We start from the raw sequence: 20,373 nt of genomic DNA on the forward strand, positions 1-20,373 counted from the left end.
GTGAGTCATATTAGATACACCAGAGGTGGCCAATTCTAGCCCTGGAGTCCACCACACTTCAGTGATTTCTCTGCTCAAACACACCTACTAATGCTACGAAACAGCGAACCGCTAAGCTGAATCAGGTGTGCCTCAGCAGGAAATCACCAATCTGTGCTTGACTAAGGTCCTCCAGGACTGAAGGTGGACAAGCGTGAGCTACTTTGACCACTAGAAACTACTACAGAAAACTGCCAACTAGGGCTAGACAAATATAAAAAAATAAGAATTTATGGCCATAATTATAGAAAATTATAGAAAAATGGTCGATATTTGTGAACATATGGAAATTCAACTAATCGGGTGGCTTGTTAAAAGAAAACAAATGCAAAAAAAGTCAAATGCACTGCATTTTTAGTGGCCAAAAAGTGAAATGTTACATAAGTCAACACTGACTCCTGCTTTTGATTATATAGCCATAGTGGCATTTCAATAGTTCCTACACTGGAACACTTAAATGTATACATTACCTCAATATAAATATATTACATCAACACAATTATTATTATTATAAAGCTGAGGTGACTGAAGACAAACCTGAACTGATATAGTACATTTCATTTATGTGGAAATGAAATATGCAACTGAATCAAGTAAATTCAATGCAGTACTTTTGTCAGCACAGGCTTTGGTTACCACACATGACAACTGCTGACAAATGCAACTGAAAACCAAAGTCATCATAAGGAAAATGAACAATGTCAATAATGGTGTCAGAAGACAGTAAAAACACTCAGATTACCTTTTGGTGCCTACTCGGTGGTTGGGGGCAATATCAATAGTGTCTGTGGCCGAGTCATGGCGCACAGCCAAGCCGAGATCTGCGATACAGCAAGTGCCATTCTTCTTCACCAAGATGTTCTTGGATTTCAGATCCCTGTGAGCGATAGCCGGCTTGCCTGAAATTAAACAGAAGTATGTGATATTAGACTAACAGCAAGGCTGGTAATATGGCTAAAACTCTTATAGTGATATATTTTACCATTTAATTTATTATTCATGAACACCAATAATTATTTTTGCATTTTGCAATGCTCAATTTTAAGTTAAGTAAGAATTGTGAACCCTCAAGAACACTAAAAGGCTTTCTCTATTGTGGCATGCAAAAATTCTCTATCTAGATAGGACATAAGTATAAACAAAAAAAAACAAATCTGTAAATTAAAATCTATGTTTTGAGACACTGCACTTCACTTGACCTTCACATGTAATATGCAACACCTTTAAAAACAGCCAAAAACAGGAATAAAAGATAAAAAGTGAGTTGATTAGTTCGATTTTTTGCCGCAATCTCCTCATTTTCATATCTTCCCTTAATGCAGTTCAACTCTGCATAATTTCAACAGTGAAAATAATATTACTGGTCTGCGTACTTATGACTGAATGGCTAGACCTTCTCTTCTCACCAGTCTACTGAGCAAAAGGCATACACTGCCAACTAGTGCACTGAAGTTGCAGTTGTTTAAAGTTCAAGTCTTTGTTCTTTGAGTGGACTTGCGGCACTTCACTGACTTTAATGAAGGACTAATCAGCTGAAGCAGATGCTGGATGGTAACCAGGAGAGCTTTGGAAATGGTCAAGCTAATACGTTCACTCATATAAAATCACAATGTATTGTCTATTTGCATTTATTTTACAAATAAATCCTAAATGCCCAGATAAATAACTTTGTATATTTTCCCAATGCTTGAAACTTGAGATGCCCAGGCCTAACCGAGAGTTCAATACAGCTGTGAAAAAGGAGGTAGGAAAGTTCCATCAACATGTATGAGCAAAAGCTTGACAATTTAATGTATGAAATAGTAACGACAAATGCCTTCAGGCAGGAGAAAACTAACTGGAAGGCCTTGAAGAGCAGAGGCAGAGAACCAATAGGGCTGAGCTGACTAATACCGCAGTGCAGCTACTGGGAAATTTACAACACTTTCACTTCCGCAGAGACACATGCTTCATATCACATCCACGCAGAAACATGCAGAAAAGTGGACACCCTGACGAGTCATTTGTAGTGTTGGTATGAGCTAAATAAACGGTTTCATTATTGCTGGCAGACTCGGCAGCACTCCTGGTCCAGCACATAGCGTGTGTGAATCGGACAGTCTGCAGTCACCCCAGGAAAACAGGCAACACACTCCAACAGGAACAGCAGGGCAATGATCTTCATCTAAAACTGCTCTAATGCTTCTTGGCCTAGTATACATACCCACACAAATTGCCTATTCACATAAGAAAATGAATAAGGATGTTCAGAAGCTGAGATTTTTTTTGTGACAGAATAAATAGCTTTTTGTGGAAGTCTTAATTTGTTTTGTTATATATTTTAAAAGCTGATCTTCAAAAGGCAGACTGTTCTATAACAGCGCAGTGTAATGGAGCATTAGGTCTCAATTTAACAGCTGTAATAAGGAAGACATACAAAAAAAGCAACTAGTTCCACCATTGATACTTCAATGATACGCTTGTAAACAAAAAGCCGCAAACGCTCCTGACCAATCTCTCTGTCACAGAGAAACTGTTTTGTCTTGGAAAACAGTCCATTACAATTCAAACATGTCTCACGTCTGTTTCTTAATACCTCCCCTCAGAAAAAAATGATGCTGAAGACGCAGGGTCTGTTAATTGTAATGATCACCATGCTATCAGTCACAGAGAAACCGTGCTGTCTGGCGGAAGATGAACCAGCAGTCCAGCTGAGGAGGGCAGCTTAATTAACATCTGTTAAGCATTCACACACTGACAGCGTACTACTGGGATCAGACTGAGATCGCTAGTGAAAGAATCAGGAGCCAAAAAGCAGCCTGTAGTCTTTCTCTGTTCTATTAAAGGTGAGGAAATTTCGGGTGCACTTGTTTGCTTTTTAATAATATCCGCAAACTGCTCGTGAGCATGTTTTATGAGCAAACTGGAGGTATCATCACTGCTTCATTAATGAAAATGTTTCTTTAAAAAGAGATTTAATGACCCCCACTGTTGAATATTTTACCTTGTTGTTGAAAGTTTGAATCCTGATGCTCAAGAAAGTTCAAGAAAGAAAAACTGGCCCTGCTTAATTGGATGTTGTGCTGTAAAATATGCAAAATACTGAATAAAAAAGAATAATTGTTCTCATAGCTGGGGATGCACCAATCTGACTTTTTCTTCCTCCGATAGATTCCAACACATACACACACACACACATCTGAACTCAGGACATACAGAGTACGTCCAGTACATCCAGTACTTTTTAATACTTCTGTAAACCTCATATAATGTGCTGTTACAGTTCATTCCAAAACATACAATCTCTATTTTAAGAAATATTGGTAATTAAGTATTTTTAAATGACACACACTGTAGACATCTTAACTACAATGTTATTATGCCAAAATCGAACCATTCTCACATTTCAGTCCACATCAAATTGCTAAAAACGCCAGATAAAAAAAGTCTTAAATAATACAGTTATTTGCTGAAAAAGCTGGTCTGAAACTTGAAAAGCCCTCCCGCACACGTCTTTAATTCCAGCCCGATACATCGCAATTTGTTGACTTTTGCAGTGCCTTCTAGAGACACACATGTCACATTTCATTGTTAGCAAAGAAATACCTTTGTTTCATCTCCAAAAACAAGTTTGTGATCATTTATAATTACTGGCTATATGCACAGCATTCAGTTCTATCAATAAAAATTTAAAGCAACAATTTTATTTGATTTTCCATACTGCTGATCTGGGGTTCACACTAACACTAGATCAGATGATGACACCAGTTTGTTGGTAAAGTGAGCCTGATGTTCATTCATGCTCAATTTAACAGAATAAGTATGCTGCACATCTGCACAGTACAGGATCAATTTAAACACTGACAGGAAGTTCTGAGTAAATGGATGGTATGTCATGTTTTGGCTCGCTGTGTTCTCGCTAAAACAGTTCCTCCATTCCTTTTTTGCTGTTCTGTGGGCAGCAATTGCAACAGCTTCAACTGTGAGGGTAATTCAGCAGGCAGGTGTTGACCTCTTACCTTGTGTTCCTACGATCTCCATGTGCAGGTGGGCCAGGCCACTGGCAGTGGACAGAGACAGCTTGATCATGCCCTCCACTGTCACAGTGTACCTGTTCAGGTAATCGAACAGGGAACCATGCTCGTGGTAGTCTGACACCAGCCACAGCTGTGTCCAAGTTCCATTATCTAAAAAAAAAAAGGGGGGGGGGGGGCAGAGAGAGAGAGAGACAGATTAATGGACAGAGTAAATAACACCCCTGCTCACAGCCATGGAACTCCAGATGGCTAGTGTGATCTCAGAGCAGCTTGGCTGACTCCTAGCACTGCCCTAGCCTTACATAAACACACTCTTCTTTACCCCACAAGCACACGTTCATTCTTCCCAAATATCCCAGTACAAACTTTCAAACAAATCACAGACACAATAACTGGCAAGTATCTCTGTAAATACTGCTCTTTGTTTTCTGAAATGCTGCTCTGTTCCAAGCCCCTTCAGCTCCATCACGCAGAAGTACTAGACCCGAGGTCAATAAACTTTCCAGGTAAAACTAATATGCAAACTCTGTTCTGAGTTGCGTGAGACAGAAGAACTTTAAAATACCTCTTCTTGCTCAATTAACCCTGTCAGAAGCTAAACAAGAACTATTACCAGTGTTCAACAACTGGAGCTTGGGGAATAAGTAGGATAAAGTGGCAGCACAAATTTGTGTAATTCAAGGCAACCACACAAAAGGGGGCCTATGTCACACAGCGTACTTTCAGAAGCTACTTTTTCAGAGTTTCCACAAATTCTGCCAGCACTGCAGCATTACAGAGCCTTTTAGATCAAGGATCAAGGCCTTGCAGATGTATGTTTCGTCGCTTTTCAAAGCAGCACCGCAAACATGGCTCCCATCAAAGATCATCTTTGATTTTGCCAAAACACCACAAGTATCAAAAGACCTAGGGTCCTGCCTGGGGTTTTAGTCACTCTGACAAAATCGAAGGCTCTTAACTCTGTACAGACTCAGCTGGGGGTGTCTGTATCATGGAGCTCACCTTTGTTGTCAGCGGCGATGAATCCCAGGATGTTCTCATGTCGGAGCATGACAGTCTGATAGATCTCAGCCTCGCGGAACCAGGAGCGCTCCTCACGAGAGGAGAAGATCTTCACTGCTACCTCCTCTCCTCTCCACTTGCCCCGCCACACCTCTCCAAAGCGACCCTTGCCTATGCTCTCCTGCAGGATGATGGTCCTGGCGATGGTCCTCTGCACCAGCAAGGGAAGACCTGAAAGAGTGAGAGACGACAAGAAAGAGAGAAATTTGTCAAAAAGAGTTTTAAACATTCAGCAAGTGTTCATAAGTAGTAGAGATATTTTATTATGGTTTGAATTTCACGAAGAGTGCACTTGCGTCATCTTTATATATTTCTACACACACACACACACACACACACACACACATGTATGCATGTAATGTAATGTAATGTATGTTTGTATATACACACCGATCAGTCATAGAATTATGACCACCTCCTTGTATCTATGCTCACTGTACATTTTATCAGCTCCACTTACTGTACAGCTGCACTTTGTAGTTCTACAATTACAGACTGTAGTCCATCTGTTTCTCTGCATACTCTGTTAGCCCCCTTTTACCCTCTTCTTCAGTGGTCAGGACCCCCATGGACCCTCACAGAGCAGGTGCTATTTGGTTGGTGGATCATTCTCAGCACTGCAGTAACACTGATGTGGTGGTGGTGTGTTGCGCTGGTCTGAGTGGATCAGACACAGCAGTGCTGCTGGAGTTTTTAAATACCTCAGTGTCACTGCTGGACCGAGAATAGTCCACCAACCAAAAATATTCAGCCAACAGCATCCTGTGGGCAGCGTCCTCTGACCACTGATCAAGCACAAGAGGATGACCAACACAAACTGTGCAGCAGCAGATGAGTTATCTCCTCTGACTTTACATCTGCAAGGTGGGCTGACAATATAGGAGTGTATAATACAGTGGACAGTGAGTGGACACAATGTTTAAAAACTCCACAGCAGCACTGCTGTGTCTGATCCACTCAGACCAGCGCAACACACACTAACACACCACCACCACATCAGTGTTACTGCAGTGCTGAGAATGATCCATCACCCAAGGAGTCTATAACTGTAGAACTACAAAATGCACCTATACAGTAAGTGGAGCTGATAAAATGGACATTGAGCATAGAAACAAGTACATGGTCATAATGTTATGCCTCATCGGTGTATATAGAGAGATAGATAGATATATACACAGACAGATAGATAGTTTTTCTTTTGTTTGGCACTGAAACAAAGTACAAACTTGAATCTTTTGATGTGCATGGAAATGTAACATTTCATTATGTAATTACTACATAATTGTATCTAAATAATACTAAGTAATAACACCATTTCCAAGGGTTAAGAAGTGAAGACGGCAAATATAAATCAGAGTACTTCTGTATAAGGGTTGGTGTTCCTGTCTTCAGTTAGTGTAATCCAAAGATTAAAACCTCAATAAAAACCTTTGCTCCAAGAAAAGAACCGAAAGAAAATTGTATCCGTTCTGTTGACCACACGCAGCAGAAATGGTAGACTCATTCTCTGCTGCTGAATAAAAGGCAAGGGACCAAGAAACCAGGCACTCTGTTAAAATCTAGGCTATCAAAACAAAGCACAACGAACCTACACAGCTCTGAGCTTATCCATGGCACATCAGTGTGACTAGGAGGTGATAATGTGACGCTAATTTGTTCTGAGCTAATCTAAAGCGGAGATCTTGAAATGACTGCACTAAGTTATTAATTTACAACAGTATTTGGTGTTAATGATGAGCAGGTCTCTGACCGAAGTTTATGTAATAACAATAATAATAATAAAGAGAAGAAGTAACAGAAGAAAAAGAACCATCATCATCGCCTTTGACGAAAAAGGAAAACATTTCTGTGGCTAGATGAGTTCAGTCAGGCCGGTGATTTAATGCTCAGCATACAGTCTTTTGAGTGCCACAGGCATGGCAGCAGAAATAGAAAGGCAGTCCATTAGGAGATAAATAGAGCAGGATGCTCTATGCTGCAGAATGGAACAGCGTAGATTGAGCAGACAAGGTTAGCACAATCCAATCAATGCTCAGCCGGCATCCACTGGTCAGCCAAAAACCTACCATACGTACAGTAAGTGTCATCTTATTGCTTCTGATTTGGTCACAGAATTAATGGCTGGATGTTAGAACAGGCAGAGTCATTGAGCACACAAGTATGTAACTGACTGTGTATAAAGGCAACAACAGAAAAACTAGAGTTTTAAGAGTACATCACCTCTTAGATCATCAAATAACAACCCAAGAGTAGGGGTCCACCATCTAAAACTTTTTTACCATCAGCTGTAGAGGTATTATGATACACGAAATTCAAAATGTAATTCAATCTTCAGTTCAGGAGTGCCTGAACATGTGCCTTGTGTTCATACATTACTGTTAATATGGGCATTTTTCCACCATGCACACAGTTTACAGGCATTTGCAGTAGGAGTTTAACAACACACGTTTCAAGTTTGATATGATTTTCAATTCTAAGGTCAAGATATAATTCAACTTTTGATATTTTATATGTCAAAAATGTTAAAAAAATATTCTTCTCAGTTCTGAATATATGCTATACTGATTCTTTCTGAAACAGAACTTTTTCAAAGTTTGCTACACTGACCTTTAACAAAATAAGCCTCAAAAACTGCACAACTGATTTATAAGAAGTCCAGTCATTTGAGCGTGGGTGCATGTGTGACATAAGCCCCTTCCCTCTCCCTGAGCACTTCACTCTGATAAGATGGACCTGGATCCCTAGTTTTGATCATTGACAGTGATTTAAACAAGAAAATGTAATGCGTAATACAAATTTTTATACAGTTTTAAATTTCAACTTACCGTTTCAAATATATTTTTTCAACATTACATGCTTAAACAATTTGATTCAAATTTCATTAAAACCATTAAATCAATAGGTCTATAGGCTTACTGTTCTAGATGATAGTGCTGGTGTTAAGAGGCAGTAGCACAAAAATTTGCAATGTGTAGAAAATAATAAATTATTTTTTATTATTCAAAATAGCTCAAATAGGTGGGTTTTCAAATAATGGAGGCTGCCTCTTTGGATGAGCTAATTAGCTAACACTACAGCTGGATGCCTTTTCTCCTTAGTGAACAATGTGCCCGTATGTTGGTTTGTCAGAGAAATATTGTTTCTGGGCCTAACTAACACCTGCTAGAGTAGTGATTTGCGTAGTTAGTAAAAAGCCACACTAGAGCTGTCTGTGTTATTCTGTGTGATCCATGTGTTTCTCAGAAATATTCTTAACATGTTGGCGCATTTGTGTTTTGTAGTAACAAAAGTATAATGTAAAACACTCACAAATATGAGCAAAACTGTCAGACTTTACAGTCCTGTTATAACATAACATCAAATACTGGCATCTGGAACGCTTACCTGAATATTCGAGTACTTGTGCAACGTACTGAAGCTTGATCAACACCTAGTGAAGCTTGTATAATTACATAATTAATTACATAACGTCTTTATGACAAGTTGTTTTATGGCTGAGAAGAAAATATTTTTACAGGTGAAATTATATACAGTATATAATTTATACACACACACACACACACACACACACACACACACATATATATATATATATATATGTGTGTGTGTGTGTGTGTGTGTAAAAAAGTTTACTTAAGTACTCATTTAATGCTGCTTTTAACTTTTTTTTCTACTTTTCTGTTAAAAATGTGGCATTGAGTCACCATAAATGTGGCAGTGAGTCACCATTTAGAGATCCACATTTTTAAAAAATGGCCAGATTTTATTATTAATAATTGCCTTCCAAGGGTTATTCTTCAATTTGGAGCTACACCGTAAATGTATTTTTAGCTATTCAGACCACTTTGTTAGATTCTCACAGACATAAAGAATGAGCATCCCCAAGTTCCAACTTGAGTCCAACTTCTGCAGTTCGCAATTCAACCGAGGACACTTCTGTCGAGGGCATTCTCAGGAAGCTCTAAGAACAGCATCTCTTTTTCATTCTTTTTAACCTTCCCATGAGTCCTGTAATCACGACAGTGTGGGTGCAGCGAATGAATGACACTAAAGAAGACGTGAGGCGTCTGGGTGGAAAGAACAGGATGAAAAGGCAGGTTGAATTGAAAAATGGAAATATGGGTGAAAATGAGGTGGCAAATGGAGTGTGCTGTCAATCGTCCTGAGGTTTTGACCTGTCGGACATGTAACTATGACTGTGGCAAAAAGGAGAGCAGCACGGAGCAAGGACAGCCTCATTGGCAAGCAGCACAGCATAATGACCAGCATGGCTATGAAATAGTCTCCAATAGACAGACATACAAAGCAACATTCATGGCACTGCAGGCCTGGCCCTAGTGCCAATGCACCTAAGCAAGTAATCATGTTCTGTGAAGATTCTAAAGTACATGAAGATAGAGGCTATGAAAAAGTGCGCTGACGTAAGTGGAGGTTTTTTTTTTATCATTCATCATCTGATGAAAACGACAGACTTATTTAAGTAGCAAAAAAAGTTAAAATGATCTGAATTAGTTCTATTACAATACTCCAAAATAGACTGTGCTGCCTCAAGAGTTAGTTAAATACACAAGACCATCAAAAGGAGTGAAAGGAGATGTCCCTGTGTAAATCACATTCATGCAGCAGTGAATGAGAGCACAGTGTAGGATAATGGTTTGTTTAGAAAGATTAATTGTTTGTTGCGCTATTTCTCACTCTGATGAGGCCGGATGGAGAAAGGTTTAAGTGGTGGTGTGTTTATGATACCCTGTACTTCTGCTCACAGTGGAGACAGCACCAACGGAGGACATACAGTACTGTATGCAAGACTATCATTTTATTCATTTAATTTTCAGTCCAAACAGCCAGTCAGTACATTTTCATAAGAAAAGCAGAAAATGTATATTTAACCAAAGATTTGTCATCAACGAACTGCAGGTATATTTTTCCACACCTCCAAAGCTCAGTTTGAGAAGTTGGTTGCATTTTCTACTTCTAACAATTTAAGTAATATCAAACACATTTAATGATGTTAATGTCTGAACTCTGGGGTGGTCAATCTATTATTCTGAGAACACCAGCAGCTTATTCGTTTGTTAGTTACGTACACACTGATCTTTTTGCTTGGGGTCATTAACTTCTTGTAGAATTGCATGATGTATTACATCTTATTGTCTGTTTGTACATATCAAAAGCAAATCACCAACTCTAGTTGTTATAAATCCCCATACTTGCACTTATCGTGTGTGTGTGTGTGTGTGTGTGTGTATACGGTTCAAAGATTCTTTCAGTGTTTTGGTAATCTATCAGGTCTTGCATGGTTGTTAGGAGCATCGTTTTCTTTATTTTCATTTGACCTCTTCCTTCCTCACGCAAGTGTATTATCTTATAACTAATCTCCCCAAAAATATCTTTTAGTCACTTTAGAAGTACATGAGAAAGAAATCTGCAGGGCAGCTGAGGTGCGTTTTGGTTGCTTTTGTGAATATTAGCGTCTCTTTGAAGGAGAATATAGTGTAGATGACATCTTTGGGAATAGCTTTGGTTGGGAGGACACAGCTGTAATCCTTTGGTTATATGATTGAAAGGATAGAAGAGCTGAAGTGGGAGTAGAGCAGCCAAAACCTAAATACCAATAGATTTGATATTATACTTACATATAGTATATAATTTGTACATAATGGCTGTTTGACTGGAAATTGAGTAAAAAAAGAGACAGTTCTAGTATTAAGTGGTTTGACTGGCATTCAAATAGTTGATCGCATGTAACGAAGGCCACTAACAGTAAAAGTCTTCAAAATACATAATCATTTAAGGCTGGCATAGTAATTAGTACCTGAATAACAATCAGGCATGATTCAACTCAATTCAGCCTCTCACACCCATTCTCTTGCAAACTAAGTCTGTTCTACGCTGATCATCACTGAATGGGGCAGTCATGGGCTGGAGGTTAGGGATCTGGCCCTGTGACCAGAAGGTCGCCGGTTCGATCCCCAGGGCCGACAGTCCATGACTGAGGTGTCCTTGAGCAAGACACCTAACCCCCAACTGCTCCCTGGGTGCCGTGGATAGGGCTGCCCACCGCTCCGGGCAAGTGTGCTCACTGCCCCCTAGTGTGTGTGTTCACTGGTGTGTATGTGGTGTTTCACTTCACGGATGGGTTAAATCGGAGGTGGAATTTCCCCGGTTGTGGGATCAAAAAGTATCAATGGAGGTTATGGTGCCATTTTGCTCCAATCACAATCTGCTACAATTTTAATCCAGACAGTGATTATTTTAATTGTTCTATATTACATAAAAGCAGGCAGTGACTATTAAAAGACCACTTAAAAATAATCTTAAACATTCTGTCAACGTCAGCTCCAGAATATTCCCTCAATCCATGTCCTTCTTGACCAATCAAACATTTGATTTTTCATGCCCAATTTACACACACACGTTAACATAACCTCAGCTAAAAAGTGGAAATGTTCTGAGCCTTTAATTTTTCAAATAAAATCTGTATTTTGTGAGAAGAAAAAAAACATGTCAACCTGCTAAATATTAAAACAGGACAAAACACTCTCACGCACTTGCCAAGTCAAAGATATGCAGCAAGGCAGGCAGACATGCAGAGACAGAGAGGCGAAGCAGGAAGGCAAGACAGGTATTCATGCATCTCAGCGTGTAATTACAGCAGGGCATAAACACTAAACAAAAAGCCAGAGAACCTGTAGCCTCCGAGACGTTACGCCTATGTCTCGGATGGAGACACTACAAAAGGCACCAGAGGACGAAACTAAAATTGCTCGACTACATTAGCGATGGGTGTGGTGATTTGAAAACACAGACATACAAAGTCATCTTTGTATTTGCCTTCTTAATAAAATTAATATCTTGTCATCTTAAAATTGTTTTAACTAAGTGTGCAATGTAGTTCAAGGAAATGCTGAGTACACTTAAATGTTTTACATTATGTACAACAGTAACTGAACTGTATACAAATACACTTCTCAAAAAAATAAAGGGAACACTTAAACAACACAATATAACTCCAAGTAAATCAAACTTCTGTGAAATCAAACTGTCCACTTAGGAAGCAACACTGATTGACAATCAATTTCACAGCTGTTGTGCAAATGGAACAGACAACAGGTGGAAATTATTGGCAATTAGGAAGACACACTCAATAAAGGAGTGGTTCTGCAGGTGGGGACCACAGACCACTTCTCAGTACCTTTCTGCTTTCTGACTGATGTTTTGGTCACTTTTGAATGTTGGTGGTGCTTTCACACTCGTGGTAGCATGAGACGGACTCTACAACCCACACAAGTGGCTCAGGTAGTGCAGCTCATCCAGGATGGCACATCAATGCAAGCTGTGGCAAGAAGGTTTGCTGTGTCTGTCAGCGTAGTGTCCAGAGGCTGGAGGCGCTACCAGGAGACAGGCCAGTATACCAGAAGACGTGGAGGAGGCCGTAGGAGGGCAACAACCCAGCAGCAGGACCGCTACCTCCGCCTTTGTGCAAGGAGGAACAGGAGGAGCACTGCCAGAGCCAAATGTGCATGTGTCTGCACAAACGGTTAGAAACCGACTCCATGAGGATGATATGAGGGCCCGACATCCACAGATGGGGGTTGTGCTCACAGCCCAACACCGTGCAGGACGCTTGGCATTTGCCAGAGAACACCAGGACTGGCAAATTCGCCACTGGCGCCATTGTTGTATGAAATCAATAAATATTAAACGGTCTGTGTTTTAGTCTTTCTATTTATAACAATATAAACTACTTTCTCGGGTGGCACGGTGGCGTGGTGGGTAGCGCTGTTGCCTCACAGTGAGGAGGGCCTGGGTTCGATTCCCCGACCGGGTAATCAGGGTCCTCTCTGTGTGGAGTTTGCATGTTCTCCCCGTGTCTGCATGGGATTCCTCCGGGTTCTCCGGTTTCCTCCCACAGTCCAAAGACATGCAGTCAGGTCGATTGGACATGCTAAATTACCCCTGGGTGTGAGTGTGTGAGTGACTGTCTGTGTCTGTCTGTCTGCCCTGCGATGGACTGGCGACCTGTCCAGGGTGTACCCTGCCTTCCGCCCGAAGACTGCTGGGATAGGCTCCAGCACCCCCGCGACCCTGGCAGAGAAGCGGCTTAGAAAATGGATGGATGGATGGAAACTACTTTCTCGATTGGATATTTGAATGTTGTTTGTTTGAATATGCAGGTATTTGAATTGAAAAATTGTTTAAAATCCCTGTCCCTGGACTAAATGCTCTTGTGAAACCTACCAGAGCCTGATCCAGAAGTGGTCATGTCATAGATGAGGTCTTTGAGTGTGGTTCCCACTGTAATGAAGGGGTGGTCCATGGAGGGGTCCTCTTCATTAGGCACACGGTGGTGGATGACCGAGCGACTGTGGCAGATGTAGAAGACGGTGACCAACACAAAGCAGAGCACACAAACGGGTCCAGCGATGACTGCTGCCAGAGCCACAGGCCCCAGAGAGGGAGTCTTCACTGGTGGCACTGAGCGAGTGAGAGAGAAAAAGAGAGAGAGGTTTGCTCAAAACACTGGAATTGACTGATGATGCTTTACAGAGAAAATTGACAAAAGTAAGTAAATAACAGTGAATATGTAAATAGACAAAAGAGTAAGAACTTTTCTTATTTGTTATGTATCCTTTTTGTATTAGGGTTTTACACAAATTGAACACCAGTAATTTAACTCTACTACATTTCCAAGAGAAAAAAAAACATGCTTTATGTTGGATGACAAAAACATTTTCTCTTTGAGTTCACAGTTCTGTGGAAGGTTTAGTCCATGTCTGGCTTTCAGGACACAGATGAGTCACGCATGGCTGTCTTCTCTTGTGACTCTTCCTCTTATGCTGCCTTATGCACAATTAGCACAGCAATGTGTTTATTTATGAAACAATGAGCTGGCTGTCTAGACTCCAAGGCGACAGGCTCTCAGGAACAGTGACATGTACTGCAAGTCATCTTGAATAGTTTGTGGTAGTTTCTTGAGCAACAATAGCAGCGACAGCAAAGGCAAATATGACAAAAATGTGACCCGTGCAAAAGCCGAATTATTTTAGTCTTCCTACACAGACGTTTGGGCTTGCAGCAGAGGTGTCTTTCAACTTCTAACTTCTTATCTCCACGATAAACAAATCCCTCTGAATTACTGGAACTAAAGCTGCCGTGACTGCAGCACAACAGCAGGTAAACAGCACAATGAAAGAAACGACCACTTCCCTCTTTAGACCTTTCTGAGCCCACTCTCACCCTGCTCTGAGCGTCTGCTGTAATTGCTTGTTACTGTCTGTTGTAACTGAGCTGAAGATTCTGCTGGAGTTTTAGTGCTACAAGGCTGCAGGGGAGATTGATAGTGCAGCTATTTAAGAGCAAAACCAAGCATGCAAAACGTCTTTCCACCATGTGATTCAGGTAATAACTTAATAACAGAGTTCCTGCAGAAATTCAGTGTGTTGGCACAGAGTGCAGAGGGTAGATGTTGAGCGGATAACTTCGTTAGCGATAGGGTGTGTGTGTTTGTGTGTGTGTGTGTGTGGTGCCCGTACGTTCTGGTTGTGGACAGCAAGTTCAATCAACAATGTATGTTTGAAGCAAATGTCTGTCTATATCAGCTGTTTCTATTGTAAGTAGCAGCCTTTGAAATAGGCTACAGATGTAGGAGCCACAGCATAGCAACCCATCAGTTCAAACTGATTCAATCGAGAAAGAATTGTGTACATTTTTTCAATTACAGCTGAATCGGTTTAGAGACTGACTGGTTCTATGGCCTTTGAGTGGAGAAGGTAAGTATTCCAATTAGTGAATTTAGCTTCTTTAGGGTTCTCGTTGCTGATACTGGTGGTCAATTATGGACAAACAGCTTGTATAATCTCCACAGAGAAGCTGCCAATGAAATAGGACGCTCTAAAGCAGCCACACATGAGCCTATGATCACCATGCTCATTGCCAAGTGACAGCTAGAGGGGTAAAAATCCCCCTAGCCGTGGACTGTGGAGCAGTGGAACTGTTTTCTGGAGAGATGGAGCTCAATCCAGTACTTCTGGGATAAATTAGCGCACTGTTTGTGATCCAAAACTAACCATTCAACATCAGTGCCTGACCTCACTAATGCACTTGTGGCTGAATGCAATCAAATTCTCACAGCAGTGTTCCCACATTTAACCTTCCCAGAGGTGCAGAGGATGTTACTGAAGCAAAGGGGGGCAAATGCCCTGGTAATACCTTTGATTTCAGGGTGGATAAGCAGGTGCCTCAGTTTCCCAGACACAGATTAGGCTAAAGACTACAGTAAATAGGATTTTTAAGCAAAAGGCATTGAAGTTTCAGTTCACCAATTTACAGGTTTTATCCATGTCTACAAAACTGCTATTACAGTATTCTTTGCAGAACATCGTGTCAATGATGCTTCAAACCAATGTAGCTTCTGTGAATGAGGTCAAAGTCTTAGGTCATTAGATTTATTCAAGCTGAAGTAAAGAAATTCACAAAAAGTTATGGCCATGATATCCACATTAAAGTCCCTCTGCCTCTCTTCTCAAACTCAGAGTGACAACAGAAAAAGTGTTTTTACAGACTTCTTGCAGAGGTCGAATTGAATAATGAAAAGTCATAAAACGCAACGATGTGCTAAAGCCTCCCACCACAAGAAAAGTCCTAAATACAGTGCCCGTCATAACAGCTAGGAAACTTTCTGCCTTCCTTTGATCGATTTGGAAAAATACCTGGAAGGATTTTGTTGATATAAAATATGTTTACTAACAGTCTGAGTATATATTGAGTAAAGGGTAAACAGGCTTGGAATAATGATGCAATAGTTTTCTTATTAAAATATTAGTGAAACCCTTATCCTAAGTTTTATTTATCTCCCTGAGGTCTACTTCTAATGTTTGTACGGTTTTGACCTAATTAATGTTTGCATGACAATTTTCAAACCTCTCTTCATCACTTAGAATTAAACAGACTGTTTTTGTTACTGTGCTGTTTTGTACTGATTAGCTGTCCTATATTGTGCCTCATCTGAAAAGTAGTTGGGCTGAAACATTCCCTACAACTGCAGTGTAGATGGGGGAGCTGAAGTGGCACAAATCTGAAATTTTTTGCCCTAATGTGACTCAGATCTGATGTTTTCAGGGCTATGAGGACACACAAACTTGATCCAATCTGAGCCACTTTCACGTGTGGTCCTTTCATGTGGTTTTTCTCCATTGCACATACGTTACTAGTGTTACCATGGTATCAGAACTGAACAGAAGTTAAAGCCTGTAAACGGTGGAAGAGCAACACATTTCACCCTTTTCGCCTTCATCTCGCTTTAATAATAAAAAGCTGAGAGCTGTTCAGACTTAATTATCTTTGTGAGGAAGGCTAGTTCTGCTCCTTAAGTTTGATTGTTGTTTAAGTGCGCTTCTGACACATTCTCTGTGCACTCTCACCTGGGAATATGCTAGGGTCAGGGTTCTTGTTGCACCAGTCAGTGTTGCAGCACATGGGGTAGATGCCTGTATCATCCTTGGTGGAGGGTGCGCACACAAAGGGACGATCCCGTGGGATCAGCTCCGTCTCACTGATACAAAGGCTCTGCTTCAAGGTCATACTCGCAGATTTGGTGACGGACACGTAGCACAGGCCGTCCGTGCTACACGTGGAGTTGGGGCAGCGCTGACAGTAACATTGTAAGGCTGGAAGAGAGCAGAAGAAAAGTCACTGAGGAGTTGCACAGATTTTTTTTCATCCCTGAGATATAAAAAGTAATTCAGTGTAATTCTGAAACTTATCCACTCTTTGGAGTTGCAATGTCATATATACACATACACATAATATAGCCATTTGAATTTCTATCTAAATTGACCAGTGTAGTGTCCAAAAAAAGCAGACTTTCAGACCAAAATACTTCATCACAAAACAATGTCTCAATGTCTGGGGCTCAGGCAACATATTCATAACCCAGTTTGTGCAGTAGCTTTCTGTTCATTAACATGTGCTATTGTGTCAAGATTGTATCTTGATATACTTTGGCCGGATACTCTTCACACTTTTCACCAAAATGCACCCCCAGTTTGACCAAATGAAATCCGCCTGTACTTTTCACACAAAAAAGAGCACATTAGCACATCAACACATACTCCTTTTTTATTTTTAGTTTACTCTTTTCCCCGTTATGATGTGGGTAGTGGTGAAGAGAGTAAACCTCATCAGCCTGGAGCGCTTGAAGGCACTTGGTTTGGGGCTAACTTCTGCCTCGCATATCCTCCATTTTTCATTTCATTGTTTATTCTCTCACCTGCTGTCCAGCGCAGATACATAATTAGATATGGAAAACGAAAGTGTGTTCTGTTTACACTTGTGTTAAATATATTCAAGATCAGTCTCTGACCACCTCAGAATGTGGTTTGAGTGATCTGTTCGCCATTCAATCAGGAGGCATCCTGGGGGTGTTTGCACCTGTGTTTTAAAGTGGTCAAGTGAAATACGAACATGACCTAAACACCAAAACTACAAATTAATGCAAAGGGTTAACATGCCCTTATGAGCTTCACATGATTCAGACATCATTCAAACGTCCTATTACCACCACTGTGAACAATTCTGATTCTGTAAATGTCCCTCGCATTAAACCACTCTGAATGGCCTTTTTTACATCTTAGCAATTGTATTATGCAGAACCTTCTAAAAATCAGTCAAATTCCCCTTTAAAAACAACGTTTCAGCAAAAGACACATTGCAGGCAGCTTTTCAGGCAGGCTTTCCAAATGCAGTCAAATGAGCTAGTCTAATTTCTTACTAATTAAAACTGACTTGGACACACAGCACATAGTGAACAACAGACATAATGTATCTTTTCTAACCGCCACTTCATGCAAATTGAACATGCCATTAGTGTTTCAGCTCCCCGAGTTTGGTTGTGTCACAGCACCAGTCCTTTCTCAACAACCTACAACACAGCTGCCTCGCTCTGCCATGTCAATATGGAGGCTACAGGACCAGAAGGGCCATGATCCTCAATCAAACATGCTAATCGCAGTAGGCCTTTGTCTAGGTCCTCAAGTTTTGGCGTCTGATGTCTTTTTTAACAGACAATGTGCAACAAAAAAATAATGATCTCAGCTTGAAACGCAATTTTCAAAAAGATGAAATGCTTTGTCCATATATTTACACTAAAGTATGTGGGAGGCCTTGCAGAACATTTTTCATTTCCGACCACTGAGAGCAAAGTGCAAAACAACCACTAAGTTGCATCAAACATGCACCTGGTGAACCTGTTACTATGCTGGCTAACCATACCATTTGCCTCCGTCTGCCTCATAGGCTTGGTAACCACAGTAGCAAGAGGATAGTGTTCAGACACAGTGCAGACAGGTTAGCCCAGCCAGGACAATTCCATCTGTCTGGAGCAACTCTCACAATGCACTATTATCAGTCTGCCACACATTCACAGTATGAAAGGTATTTTGCACTTACTGTAAGACTGTAGATCATCATGAACACAGTGGGGCTTGAATACTATATAACTGTGCATTGGTCACCATCGGCTTAAATCAACTCTCTTGTAGATTCAACGCTAACATTGTTCCCCAAGGTTTGATTAATGTGCCCTTGAAGTTTTATGTATTACTTTAAAATATAATCTAGTTATGGCTAAGCCTTACAGTGACAATTCATTTTTCAAGAGTCATTTTTCTACAAGCAACAGCACGGAAAATAAGTAATAACAATATTACTTCATTAAAAAAAATTATAATCATAGTAACATATTTTTATCCATAATTTTGAGACAGTTTGTTACACTATAATGAAAGCAAAGTGATACACTGTAAAAACAAAAAAAAAAGGGGGGGGGGGTCTCAACTTTAGCTACTCCACTGCCATGAATTTCTGAGTTATTTGAACTTCACATAATAAGTTGACAGGTATTAAACACAGATTCTTATTCTGTTAACTTGGCATTTGATCAACTGACTGAAAACTTCTTGCAGTGTCACTTTTGCAGTGACAGCCTATGAACTAAATCATCTTTGTGAAAATGCAGTTCAACAAAAGCTGTAGTTGTAGTACTTTCTCATCTTTAATTTGACCATGCACTGTAATTAATCTTGTATACAAAACTGAATTGTGAAGTAAGCCTGTTGCCTTCTTCACCTTCTTCTTCACAGAGCTGGGACTTAATTTTACTGAACCTGAAGCTGTTTTGTCTGATGTCTTTAGAGGCATTACATCTAACTGCAGTACTGAGCACGTTCAACCACCAAAAGAGACACATTTAGAGATCAATTTCTTCTGCATTAGGTTCACGTAGTATAAAATGTTACATTACCCAGGATTTCAAAGTTTAGCAATGGGAATACTAGTGTCTCCCTTTGGTTTACATGTAAATATCAAAAGAACAGATGACATGTTTTTAAAGCAAAGGTGAATGAGGTTTCACTATCTCTTAGAACTGTTACAATGGTAACTTGGTTAAAAGTCACTGGGCAAAGGCTTAATTATGGCTGCCGTTCATCCACTGAAAGACAATAAATCATCTTCCTCAACATCTTCAGGAAACGACACTTAGGCAAGGTTTACTCAACTCATTTGGAGTCCAATGCTGTAACAAATATCCAACTACCAAATGCTCGCAGTTTAAAGAGCATTTAATAAAAATAAGCAAATGAACACAAAGGGTGTCAAATCCAAACCAGGTCAGAAGAGAGATGGGCAAAAATACAAACACGGGTGCTAATAGAAAAGAGTAGGTCAAATACACGCGAGGGCCACAACCAAAACAATAGCCAGTCCGAGAAGCAACATCAAACAGGAGAATCCAAAGGCACGTTGAGAAATGAAAAAACGTGCACACAAGAAAATCAGACAAAGAGATCAATGCTCAGCACACAATGCATGAGATCTGCAATACTTTGCAAAGAAACTCTTCAAACAGGCACATATTTATACCAACACACATAATGAGAAACAGGTCACATTAGTTAGATAATCAGGAAACTTGGATCTAGGAAGTTGCTTGAGATTGGCTGAGTCAATGGTCTGAGAGTCCAGAGAATTGTGGGAACTGTAGTGTGTGGTTTTGAAGGAGGCAGGGGAGGAACCTGGATGCGTGACAAATGCTAGACAGCTGTCCCATGGATTGATTCTTGTCTTTTAAGTGGTTATTATCCTGCTGGAAATGACTTGAATAATGCTGTTTATTTTTGTATTTTTATTGTCCTTATTTTACATTTAAATTTTCTTCTGATGTTGTTTTTGCTTTTGTTTATGTAAAGCACTCTGA

At 40.3% G+C, this 20,373-nt stretch overlaps 1 protein-coding gene across 1 annotated transcript in view; it reads right to left on the reverse strand.

Moving 5' to 3' along the window:
* The window catches only part of tgfbr1b (transforming growth factor, beta receptor 1 b), a 63,260-nt gene that overhangs the window by 16,422 nt on the left and 26,465 nt on the right, over positions 1–20,373 (reverse strand). Inside the window, exons 2-6 of the mRNA XM_017721389.2 lie at positions 16,541–16,786; positions 13,359–13,595; positions 5,058–5,288; positions 4,038–4,205; positions 782–938 (exon numbers count right to left, since the gene is read on the reverse strand). Of these exons, the coding sequence (XP_017576878.1) occupies positions 782–938; positions 4,038–4,205; positions 5,058–5,288; positions 13,359–13,595; positions 16,541–16,786 (1,039 nt within the window). The remainder of the gene's footprint in view (positions 1–781; positions 939–4,037; positions 4,206–5,057; positions 5,289–13,358; positions 13,596–16,540; positions 16,787–20,373) is intronic.

This window comes from Pygocentrus nattereri, chromosome 3, assembly GCF_015220715.1.
Source record: "Pygocentrus nattereri isolate fPygNat1 chromosome 3, fPygNat1.pri, whole genome shotgun sequence".
Taxonomy (NCBI): Eukaryota; Metazoa; Chordata; class Actinopteri; order Characiformes; family Serrasalmidae; genus Pygocentrus; species Pygocentrus nattereri.